The sequence below is a fragment of the Nestor notabilis genome, unplaced genomic scaffold, assembly GCF_000696875.1.
Source record: "Nestor notabilis isolate BGI_N333 unplaced genomic scaffold, ASM69687v1 scaffold23888, whole genome shotgun sequence".
NCBI classification, from domain to species: domain Eukaryota; kingdom Metazoa; phylum Chordata; class Aves; order Psittaciformes; family Psittacidae; genus Nestor; species Nestor notabilis.
In genome coordinates, this window is record NW_009941799.1 from 2,579 (window position 1) to 14,368 (window position 11,790).

General features: G+C 49.7%; 1 protein-coding gene across 2 annotated transcripts; it reads left to right on the forward strand.

Annotated features, from left to right (window-relative positions):
• The first annotated feature begins 1,917 nt into the window (after positions 1 to 1,917).
• Positions 1,918 to 8,451, forward strand: SEPT3 (septin 3). 2 transcript variants are annotated; one of them, XM_010021070.1, is made up of 9 exons: positions 1,918 to 2,105; positions 2,336 to 2,464; positions 3,169 to 3,250; positions 3,631 to 3,768; positions 4,121 to 4,238; positions 4,776 to 4,871; positions 6,412 to 6,511; positions 6,991 to 7,042; positions 8,272 to 8,451. In XM_010021070.1, the coding sequence occupies exons 1-9, from the start codon at positions 1,943 to 1,945 to the stop codon at positions 8,405 to 8,407; spliced, it is 1,014 nt and encodes a 337-aa protein (XP_010019372.1). In that variant the 5' UTR covers positions 1,918 to 1,942; the 3' UTR covers positions 8,408 to 8,451. The 2 variants fall into 2 exon arrangements, with proteins under 2 accessions (XP_010019372.1, XP_010019373.1); XM_010021071.1 differs by having other exon boundaries at positions 6,415 to 6,511; positions 8,272 to 8,407.
• Positions 8,452 to 11,790: the final 3,339 nt, after the last annotated feature.

Genomic DNA, 11,790 nt, shown 5'->3' on the forward strand with positions numbered 1-11,790 from the left:
AGCTGTGATGGGTGTAAGAGTGGATTGCAGCTGGGAAGCGCTTGGCTGGGCAGGCTGCTCCCCCAGCAGCTGCCTGGCAGCATGAGGTGCTCCGAATTGCCAACCTGGTTCAAGCCAACAGTCCATCTTGTGCTCTGGTCCCCCCAGGGTGCTGCTCGCTGCTTCAGGAGAGGATGGTGATAGCTCAGAGTGGGAGACCATCCTCCAGCAGACCTCTCCCTTGCCGGCAAGGTGAAGGTACAAGAACCTTCAGACTTTATCCACAGTGCTGTGCATGAGTGGAAGTGCTACCACCCCCATCCATTCTGCCACTCTAACATAGAAGACTTCTCAAGTGGTGTAAAAGGACCTGGGTGGAGGCACCCTTCTCCCTTCCAATGGTGGCCCTTCCACAGGGTCTGCCCTCAGCACACGATCGTGGGATATTAAAGATTACATAAAATGTAAAATATTCACTGTGTAGAGCAGCCCTTGTGCCTACACAGGAGCTTTGTTGTGGGAATGCCAGGCAGGGTCACCAGCCACCCAGGCAGCCTGTTGCAGCCTAACCCTGTGCTTGAACAACATCTCTCTGACCTCTCCCTAGCCCCGGTCTGCCTGGTCTGGCTGAGCTGTCACAAGGACCCTGGGCTGGTGCTATCAGTGTCCCCAGCCTGGTGACCTCTGGATTACCTTCCTCTCCAAGCAGCATCTATCACCCACCAAATGGCAGTTGCACGCCTGGCTTCTCACATCTCCTCTGCAGCCAATGGGTTCTGCTGAGTGGAGCAAAAAACTCCATCGAAATGATGGAAAGGGATAATTTAGTGTGAGATACTTGAACTGAAGTGGCATCCAAAACAAGTGGAATGCTTAGCAAGCAAAAACACATGCTGTCCCTGTCCCGGGAAAATAACCATCTAATGAGACAAAGCATGGGGGAGTCAAGTAATTAGAGTGGGAGAGGCTTTAGTTTGCAGCTGGTCTGTGTATGAAAGGTATTTGATTCCCATCCCCTTCATCTTCCTTTCTAGATTTATCCCTCACGCCTCCCTTCCCCATCAATTACAGCTTTTCTCCCATGTCCTGTCCTATCCCAACCTCCAGCTTCCTCCCAGCGGGTGAGAGCTGCTCACTAATGAGACAAGAGAAGGAGATAAATGGCCAAGGCCCGCCCCAAGCAGTGTGTGCCATCACCCAAAAAGGAGTCAGGGAGGCCATAAAGCCTGCAGGGGCTTTCTCTTTGCCTGTTTGTTTTTTCATGGAGGAAGTGAGGAGGGAAAGATGCAGTTTATTGGTCACAATGATTAGTTTCTGGATCAGAGTAAACCCCATTGATCTATGGGTAGCAGGTAAGTGTGGAGGTTGTGACCATGCTTTGCACTTCCACAACTCCCTTTCTCTGAGGAACTCAGCCTTCACAACATGGCCAGTAACGCAACTGCCCCAGGCAAAGGCCAAGCTTTGAAGTCCTCATGGTAAATCCCAAGCTCTACTTCAATGATACGACTTGAAAGTCTGTTCCACTGCAAATTTCATGCTAAACTTGGAGGGGCAAAACACTAGTGATCCTGGTGAGAACTGGGAGGCAAAACTGAGGAGACACACACAGAACATTTGGCACCCCAATAAGAACCCAGCCAGCTTCACTCAGTCTGCTCCTGCTGTTCGGAGGTAGCATTCAATATGCTGCATGCTCAACAAACCCCACTTCTCCACCTCCTCATCTGGTGTGATACATTGAAGAGAGTGCTGGAAACTCAAGTAGATGTTCCTCCATGAAGAGGAACTACTTACTGCTAAAATCTTGCCATTCAGCCGTCAAGTAGCCCTTGAAATGGATGCTCAAAGTTGCCCTGAGCCCCCATGACAGGTCAGGAAGGAGGTCCTTGTTACACCTTAATAATGATTTTTCAATCTTTCTCCCTATGCAGGGCCAGTGGAGAACAAAAACGAAGCAGCCATGTCTGAGCTGGTCCCAGAGCCACGACAAAAACCAGTCGTACCAATGAAACCTATGGGCATAAACGCCAACTTGCTGGGCTACATTGGTATTGACACCATCATTGAGCAGATGCGCAAGAAAACGATGAAGACAGGTTTCGACTTCAACATCATGGTTGTAGGTAGGCAGGCACCGGCTGAGATACTGGGGACCATGGTCAGGGACTGTCCTGTGGGGCCAAGGGGGAAAGCGAACCTTGCAGAGGGGGCTTGCTCCAGGGAAAAGGAGAGCCTGCACAAGGCACGGAGACACCTATAGCCCCTTCCCCTGCCTGCCTGGCTCTATCCCCTAGTCCTGTTGCCATAGGCGGGCTGCGGCACATGTCATAGGCTTCCTCTTTGCAATCCTCAGGTCAGAGTGGACTGGGAAAATCGACGCTGGTGAACACCCTCTTCAAATCCCAGGTGAGCCGCAAATCTTCAGGATGGAACCGGGAGGAGAAAATCCCCAAGACGGTGGAGATCAAAGCCATTGGGCATGGTAAGAGCCAGGCTGCTGGGGTGGCGCAATACTGATGCTTCAGCACAGTCTTGCAGAAGATACCAGTAGTTTATGCAAACAGTTCTTTGGTATTAGGCAGCCCTTTCTCCATGGGAAGCTAAAGGACAAGTGTCAATTTTAGATGCCCTCAGATCCAGCCAAGGCTTTTCTTCAACAGCGATGCCACTGATGTCACAGCCAAAAGTGAGGGGTAGAAAAGAGTTACAGATGTTCTGCCAAGACATTAGTCTACATGTGTGGATTAAGCCCTGCTGACAAACACCTGCAGACACTTAATAACCAATACAAATTACATTAGTGGGTCCCATCCCAAGTTTGGTGGAGTACATCTCCTCATGGCAAAGCTTCTACAGTGGCGCAGAGTAATGTGCATCATCTCAGATTCAGGATGGGGAGGACAAGTTGTGTAAGATAGGTACTAGCTCTGGGCCACAAACAGCACAAAGCTATTTTCTTGTGGCAGGGTGGTATAAGGTGGCTTTGGTGCAGAGGTCAGCAAAATTTGGTGTCAGAAATGCAAGTGGGGGTCACCACTGTTGAGGCATGACCTAGCCTGGCCTGATCATGCTTGCTAAGCAGGGATGAGGGCAGAGCACTCTTTTTCCCTTGTAGCATACAGACACATGTTTCATGATAGAGCAGTGTCCTGGAGGCTTACTGATTGTTCGCAATTTCTTCCCCAGTCATTGAAGAAGGTGGTGTCAAAATGAAGCTGACAGTGATCGACACGCCAGGATTTGGGGACCAGATCAACAATGAGAACTGGTGAGTTTTACATTGCCAAGGCCTTGTAAAGTCCCAGAAAGGGCTGGGGTTAAGGTGATATATGGAAAGACTGTCATCTCCTACAGCCTGGAAAGCATCTGGGATGCTATCGCACTCAGGGGGCTGGTACTGGGGACATGGAACTGTGAACACCTGGGGTCTGTGTGCATGCTTGGGGGTATGCACACATTACACAGCAAGTGCCTATTTCTGTGCCCAGTTACAGAAACTCTTCAACATCTCAGCTGATGGTGAGATGCTTGTGGTGGGTATTTTTTATGACTGAGTGTATTTTGCTGCTGTCAAAGCCGGGAACACTGTAGGCAGGAACATGTGGAGATTTGTACCTGTCTATTCATCTCTCTCTCCCACCTTAACAGCTGGGAGCCTATTGAGAAATACATCAATGAGCAATATGAAAAATTTCTGAAAGAGGAGGTGAATATTGCAAGGAAGAAACGAATTCCAGACACGCGAGTGCACTGCTGCCTCTACTTCATCTCCCCCACAGGCCACTCGTATGTACACAGTCCCTTGTCCTTCCTCAAGCTCTTGGTGCCTCTGTGCCAGATATACCCTGCACTGCTCCATCTCAGGCCCAGGGGTCCTGCCTGTGGAGCTGGCCTCTGTTTAGCTTAATTTTGGGTGCTGTGGGGCTTGGAAGAGTCCAGGATAACAAGGGCAAGAGAAACACCACTGGTTTTGGGAGATGGCAGGATGGATAGGAGGAAGGAGTTGAAAACATGGTGGTGGCAAGCGGGGTAGGTACAAGGGGGGCTTAATTGATGCCCTGGTGCTGGGAGAGTCACTAGAATGAAAAGGGAGGAGGGTAAAGTGACCCCTTCCATATTGTTCCCCCTTGGGCTGCAGCCTGCGGCCTTTGGACCTGGAATTCATGAAGCATCTCAGCAAAGTAGTGAACATCATCCCGGTTATTGCCAAGGCTGACACCATGACCTTGGAGGAGAAGACTGAATTCAAACAAAGAGTGAGTATCTCCTCTCCTGCATGGCATCCTTCCCTGCCCTGGCTTTAAGGTGGAAGAAATGCATACTATCATAGAACCATAGAATAGTTAGGGTTGGAAAGGACCTTAAGATCATCTAGTTCCAACCCCCATCATCTAGTTCTAACCCCTGATCCTTCCAGTCCTTCTTCCTGGGATTGCAGCACAGTCACCAGGGCATGTGCAGAGTCCAGTCCTGGGTTGGTGGGTAAGTCCTGAAGATGCAGCTGTTTGCGACTCTAAAGGCATCTGTTAGAGGGGGAAGAAACGTGTGTATCCCTGTGACATCTTGTGATATGCTCTGTCACGGGAACTGCAGAGCCAGACAGGTAACTGGGGTTGGGGAAGAATGGTTCATCACTGCTGCTGTGTGTCCTCACTTTGCTGCACAGCCCCCAGGGACAATTCCTCCAGCCCCTGCCTACTGGAAGGTTGTCCCAGATGTGTTTGCCCAGCCACCCCACCTGCCTTTCCCTCAGGTTTGTGTTGCTTTGTGGTCCAAGATGTTTCTCTGCTCAGGTGCGCAAAGAGCTAGAAGTAAATGGGATCGAGTTTTACCCCCAGAAAGAATTCGATGAGGACTTGGAGGATAAAACAGAGAACGACAAAATCAGGGTAGGAAACATTTTATCGTGGGAGTGGAAGGTGGCATGAGGGCTGGTCATGAGTGTAAAATGGATGTGTGTAACTAAAGGTTTTTAAGTGCTTCATGGTTCATGGATGAAAGATGCAATGGATGTAAGGGACCTTCTGGTCAGCTAAAGGAGACAAGCTCCTTTGGATGAGCCTCCCATTCCTCAGTAGTCCACACTTCTAGTCACTTTTTTCTGTGCCTGTTCCAGTTTGATTTGATTTTCTAGCACTGGTGCTGGTACCCGATGCTCCCCTGGCTCTCCTGAGATCTGAACTGCTAAGGTCATGGACCACATGTGCTTTTTAAACAATTGCATCACACTGGTGGCTCATGGTCATTTTGTATCTGACTAGCACATGGGGTCCTTCCACTCCTTCAGTCACTACTTGTTCATGAGCTCTGAAGTTGTAGCAGAAGCTCTGTTTTTATTCCCTAAATGTTACTCTTTGTGCCTCAAACTTGTATCTTCCCATATAACAAACCAAGCTGCTTTTGTACTGGCAACACCTCTTGGCCTTGTGATGCTAGTGCATTTAATTATCCCACCCATCATTTTTGTAGCTAGGCTATTAATGAAAATAGATTTGCCTCTACAGCAGTCCTCAAGAAACTCTTGTACTGCTGCCTGACACATGCCCTTTCAACTGCCCCAGCTGTCACAGCCCCAACAGAAATTCCCACCTTCCTCATCTTAATCATTTCCCATTTGGCAATACATTACACATTCTGGAGAAGACTAGATGGGTTTTGCTTCTTCCCCAAACTGTTACTGGTTTTGAGGAGAGCACCAGATTTTGTTCTGCACTTCAGCATCATGCGTAAGAAATAAACTGCTTTTTAATCTCCGTTCCTTTGGTAACTGCAGTCCCTTCCCAGGCCCAGGGATATCTATAAAGCAGAGCAAATCTATGAACATCTGCACATCCTTATGAATAGCAGCATCTCAAGCACCCATGTTCTGGAAACAGACGGTTTCTCCCTGTGCTTAGAGATATGTGGGTCACCAATAGCCTCACCTACTGTCCCACTTCCCAGGAAAGCTGCACATGCCCCCATTTCTGGTCTTCCTCAGTACAACCATTTCAGTCATTAAACTTGTTTCTTGTGTCTTGCTGGGGAGGATTATTTTGAGTTATCTCCTTCTTCTGGTGAAGAACTACAACCTGGGTGGGAAACACAGCACACTACCTACATGAGTAGCCCTGGGCTGACAGACCCTCATAAGAAGTACCAGCCAAGGTACTTCTTATCTGGTCATCCCCTTCTTCAGAAATACTGGAGATGGGAAGTAGAAAAGCTCTTCACCTCCACACCAGAGCCTTTGCACTGCTGCAAACTACCCACTAAGCTTGGGTGGTGCAACGGTAAAGAGGACAGCCAGTGAAGTTGTCCTGGAGAAACTCTTCTTTTGGAAAAGGCCTTATGTTTGGTGAGATAAGAGGAAGAAAGGTGGATGGGGAACAATGACTGTGCTGCTCTCTGGAATAGGTTCAATAGGTCTCTCCACATGTCTCTCCCCAGCAGGAAAGCATGCCCTTTGCAGTAGTGGGCAGTGACAAGGAGTACCAAGTGAATGGCAAAAGAGTCCTGGGCAGGAAAACACCTTGGGGAATCATTGAAGGTAAAAAAATCCCTCGTTTCTGGGAGCTGAAAGTATCTCTGCAGGCCCCAGTAATAAACCAGGGCCCAGAAAACACGTCCCATGGCCACCTTCCCATCCCTTTTGTGATAAACTTTTTGAAACCAAGCAGGAGGAGAATTCTTAAATAGCTCTTCTGGGAGGGAACTGCCATGGTCAATGTGGTACCACTGCTGCCAAGCGGCAGAAGCTGGAGCCAGTCTGAACAGCACTGTGTGCGAGGCTGAGCTTCTAAGGCTGCCTTGGTTTTCAAATACAATTATACACGTGACTGCCCAGCACCTCTTACCATGTCTCCTCAGTGCCTGACTGTGTCTTTCAGACAGCTGTCTGTCCCTTCTGAAGTATGCAGGCTCTGCCCACCCAGCACCTGCTCCATGGCAATGTCCTTCCCATGCTCTGTAACCACAAAGGGGTTGTTGGAAAAAGTCAAACATAACAATTGCTTGCTTTCTTTTCAGTGGAAAACCTCACTCACTGTGAATTTGCCCTACTTCGAGATTTTGTCATCAGGTAAGGCCATGGTCCTTCCTGAGACCCTCTTAGAGTGAAATGCCCCTGTGGAAAGGAAAATAGAGTACATTTCAGGCAGCGAAGACTTATGTGGGGTAGGGTTGGATTGAGTTAAGGGCTGGATGCTCTGATGCTCTAATGCCTCTCTTGGTGACATGACCACTACGTGAAGTAGGTGCTAGGTTTCATGTATGAACTGGATGCCTAGAGAAAATCAGGGTCCTACCACCCCCCTTATATCCCATTAAGGATATTAGGTTGAAAGAGCTTCTGTTTGTTGCTGATAGTGGGTTTGGGGTGGAGTCAGTGAAAAAGAGGCCACTACCACATCCTAGGCCATGTGTCCTACCAGACTGAGGGATGTGCTGGAACATATGACCTGGAAATGAAAAGCTCCATATTTCATTCATCTTTCATCATCCTGTCTTACTTCTACTCTGTTTCATGAAGTTGTTGCAGCACAAGTGATACCTGCCCTGAATTCTGTAGAAAAGCTGCAGACCCAGGGTCACCTCTGTTCCCTATAAATACAGCTACGTTTTAAAACAACACCAAAAAATAAGAAAACAAGGGAAACACACTTAAAAGATAGAGCTCTGTGGCTCATTCCACAGGTATTGAGACACTTGGCCAGGTACAACACTTGGACATCACCCCACTGCCCTCTTTTTGTTCTGCAATACCTTCTGCAGCAGACATGCTTTCCCTAAGTCTTACAGTGAAAACATTCTAACCAAGTGATCATCACAAAGCATACAGAAATCCAAGCCCACAGGCGTTCTATGGAGGTTAAGGATGACGTTCACAGCAGTGTTCTGGAGGTTATGTCTCCAGTGGACCTGCTACACTTTCCTGGTGCTTCCTTGTTTCGTGCTTCCTTGTCTCACCACTGCTTCAGATGAGATAAGCCCATGTCTGCTCTGACGCACCAGGATGGCCAGTGGCTCTCCCACTGGCACAACTGAGAGAGGCAGGACACTGGCAAGCACCGCCAGGGATTTCAGCCCATATTCTCCATCCTGCATATGTATTCTTGAATGCTGATGCTCCAGCTCTCAGCTGCGTGTGATGGCACCCACACCATCCATGCAGAAAGGGCTCGTTAGCCAGACTGAGTGAAGAAATCTTCCATTTATCTCTGGGAATAAAATGATCATCAGATTAATACTGACTGTGCTGATACTGCTTATATCTTCCTTCTAACCCCATCCTCATTTTGGCCCCTGCAGGACCCACCTTCAGGACCTGAAAGAAGTGACCCACAACATCCACTATGAGACCTACAGGGCCAAGCGGCTGAATGACAACGGTGGGCTGCCCCCCATGACTGTTGAGACAGAGGAAAACCACGAAAGTAATCTGTGAATGACACACACACACCCACCCCCCCGCTGTCACCCAGTGTCTCTGGATGTGACAACCCACCCCCGCTACCCTTGAGTCTACCATGGGCCCATCTCGAACCATGTGGCGCATCCTCCACGTGCATGAGAGGATGTGAGTGTGAGTGTATGTGTGTGTGCCTCCCTATGTGCTAGAGAGGGATCAAAGGTGAGGTCTTTCACCCCTGTCCTTCCCAGATTGTCCTCATTCTTGGTTTGTTTTTTGCACAGCGGACTGTCCGTCATGTTCCTTTCTCTTGTTTCTGTGTCTCAGCTTTGTGTCTTGCCTGGGGGGAATAGGGATGGGGAGGAAGGATTTCTAGGCACAGGAGGGGTTTGGAGGTGGGAGGTGTGGGTCATGCTGTGGTCCTGTTTTAATCACTTGGAGACACAGCAAGGAGAGACTCCAGGAGAGATGGTGGACCCAATGCTTGCAGTGTCTTCACGTGAGGGCAACAGAGATGGGCTCCGCAGTGGGTGGGAAGGCAGCTGGTTGGGCTGAGGGCATGGTGGCCCAGCATTTTAAAGGCCCATTTCTTACTGTGGCTTCCCAAGGGGAAATGGCAGCTTGGAAGTGGATGAGAGAAGTGACAGACTGACATATTTCATGGTTCAGAGGAAGTGACCAGTGGGAGGAGACAGATTTAGTTCTTGGGCTGTAAAATCTATTTGAGAAGCATCAAAGTGCTTGAGGAAAAGAGCTGTATTTAAAAAAAAAAAAAAAGAAAAAAGAGAAAAAGCACATGTTCCTGGTTCCTGCTGCAGAGAGCATTTGCCCTGCTCAGCACTAAGATCAAAAGCCATGCTCGTGTCACAGGCTTCTGACCCTGCGCAGATCAGACCAAGCTGTCCTGAGGTCAGTCCACCTCATCCCCATTGCAGCGATCTCTCTCCACCAGTACTGAGCTGATCCCGGATGAACCTTCCCCCCATGACACAGCCCCTCTGCTGTGGGAGCACAGGGAAGACAGTGCCATAGGGGGTTCCTGCTGGCAGCTTCCCAGAGGCAGCCCTGCTTAGCACAGGGCCTTCAGGATCTTGGAGGAGTGCAAAGAGCCATGGATTGAGAAGCTCTGGGTCTCCGTTGATGGTGGGAACACAAGAGATACCTCCACCTTCCTTGCTGAAATGTCTCCATTTGCTACTTCCGCAGCCTCAGCTTGTGCTGCTCCTCCACCCTCCGACTGCCCTCCCAGCTTCCATGGCCCCTTCTCCTGTGCTTTTGTCGTTATTCCCTTTTAGCCCTCCATAGCTTACTTCCTTACTTTCTTTCACTATCTCGCTTTCCCTCCTCTTGACCCTTTCTGTCTCTCCTTCATTTCTCCAAGAACTTGAATCTTCCTCTTCTCCAGACTGTTTCCTCCTCCTTCATCTCTCAAGCTCTCACACCTCCTCATCAATGTGTCCTGTTGAGAAGCTGTCATTTTACCTTCCCCTGGAGGGAAGGTAAAGACCCAGGAGCAGAAAGAGGCACAACTGTACTGAAGACTACATGCTTGTGTCTAGCTGGTGTCAGCTCTTTTCTGGATGTCCCTGAGCCAGGTGAAAAGTGTCAGGGCTAGCTGGGCAGATGGGAAGAGGGGAGAATGTCCCAAATTTGGCAGTGTCTGCCTGTCACCTAGCACATCACATGGTTTCCCAGGGTTGTCACCTCCAGGAGAATTGCCAGTTGCACTTCAAATGCACGTGCAGAATGCCATGGCATGGGATGGCAGCGCTGCAAGTCAGGGGAGTACAATGGGTTTGGGATAAGGTTGGGAAGGCTGGCACAGGAGGAAGAGGTCCCAGCAAGGGAACAGCAGAGGAGGACTGAAGCCAAGCCTTTGGTTGGTTGATAGAGCTGCACAGGGACCAGGGCTGGGAAGAGGGTTTTCTAAGCCTCAGCAAAACCGTCTGAGAGCATATGCCCATCTTGTGGCCTTCTCTGGTGCTGTCACTGCAAAGCGAAGGTCTCTTCACTCCTGTGTTCCCACCTGTCCACACAAACCAGACATTCTCAGCACTGCTGGGATGCAAGGGCCACACCAGCCCTTTGTGTTCCTTTCACCACCCATGGTCACGGCTCCACATACAGCCTTCCACCTGCACCAGACCTGCTTAACCTGCAGAGAACAAAAGCCCCATCACCGGTACCATGGACCCTAGAGAAACCATTTGCTGCTCCCCATCCTGCCACCTCCACTGGCCATCCACAGCCCAGCGCAGGGTCAGAGCCTCCTCCCAGCTTGTCTTCACTGGCCATGGAGACGTCCCCGGCATCACTGGCTACCAGAAGCATCTTCTCAGCCTCCTCTGCTCTGGCTGCTCCAGCCCAGCCTCTACATAATGTTTTAAACCCAGAGCACTAGGAGAGACTCTCTCAGGGCTCCTCTTCTTCGCTGCACTGAAGCACGAAGTGATGCTCCATCCTCTGGAGGAACTCTTGCCACTGGTCTGAGTAACCCTGGGCTGTGGTATGGTAATTCCTATAACTCTTGAGGCCAAACAAGGGTTATGGCAGAGATTGCCGTGCTTAATGAAAGCAAAGCAGACCCCACGCAACAGAAGGGAGAGATTTTCCTTTGCTTGTAACTGGATTGCAAGGACAAGGCTGTGTGTTTTGCTCTATAGGTTTAGGAATTTTTGTTTGTTCGCAATAAGGTGTTTTTTAAGCTCTGCTCTATAATTGCCTGCCAGATTATGGACTAATTCTAAAGGACCCATAAAAGCGCACTGAGAATAGCAAGCTCAGCTATTCCTCACTGCCACATGCTCATCTGTCAGAAGGTCTACAAATAGCAAACATAAAGAATTTCACATGTTGTGCAACAGCTGCAGATACCTTTGGGAAAAAGTCTCTGTGGATGGACCAGGTAGGAAAAGCCTGAATGGATCCCAGCTCTTGTGTAGCAACAGCTGAGCCCCAGGATGACCACAGCACGCCAGACGTTCCCCTCAGGTATCACTTGAACAATACCACAGGGGGTAGAGTCTAAATTTTATGCTGGAGATACCCACTCAGTGTGTTCAGAGGAAACTCTTCACCACCAAAGCACTCACCGGACAAATTGTGCAACGCATGGTAAATCCCAAAGGCTGGACTACTTCCACCAGGCTAAGACAGCACCGAACACCACGGCAGGTGCGGTTATACAGTGAGCAAAGGGCAAGAAGAGCAAGCAGCGCTTCATGCAGGCACCAGTATTTGTGGTTAGTCGTGAGGACAAGTTAATTACGGTTCACTACAGTCGGTGAGCGGGCGTCTGGGGAACGGCTTCCCAAGGCACGCTGCCAGCTCCTCTCCTACCGCAGCACCCGGCTTGGAAAGCAGGAAGCGGCGCTCGAACAGAGGACGGCAAAACCCGCCCTTCAGCCAGGCACTGCACC

Coding starts and splice junctions, on each gene's coding strand:
- SEPT3 (XM_010021070.1), top strand. CDS start 1,943: ATGTCTGAGCTGGTCCCAGAGCCACGACAAAAACCAGTCGTACCAATG. Junction 2,465..3,168: donor GATCAAAGCCATTGGGCATG/GTAAGAGCCAGG, acceptor TTTCTTCCCCAG/TCATTGAAGAAGGTGGTGTC. Junction 6,512..6,990: donor ACCTTGGGGAATCATTGAAG/GTAAAAAAATCC, acceptor CTTTCTTTTCAG/TGGAAAACCTCACTCACTGT.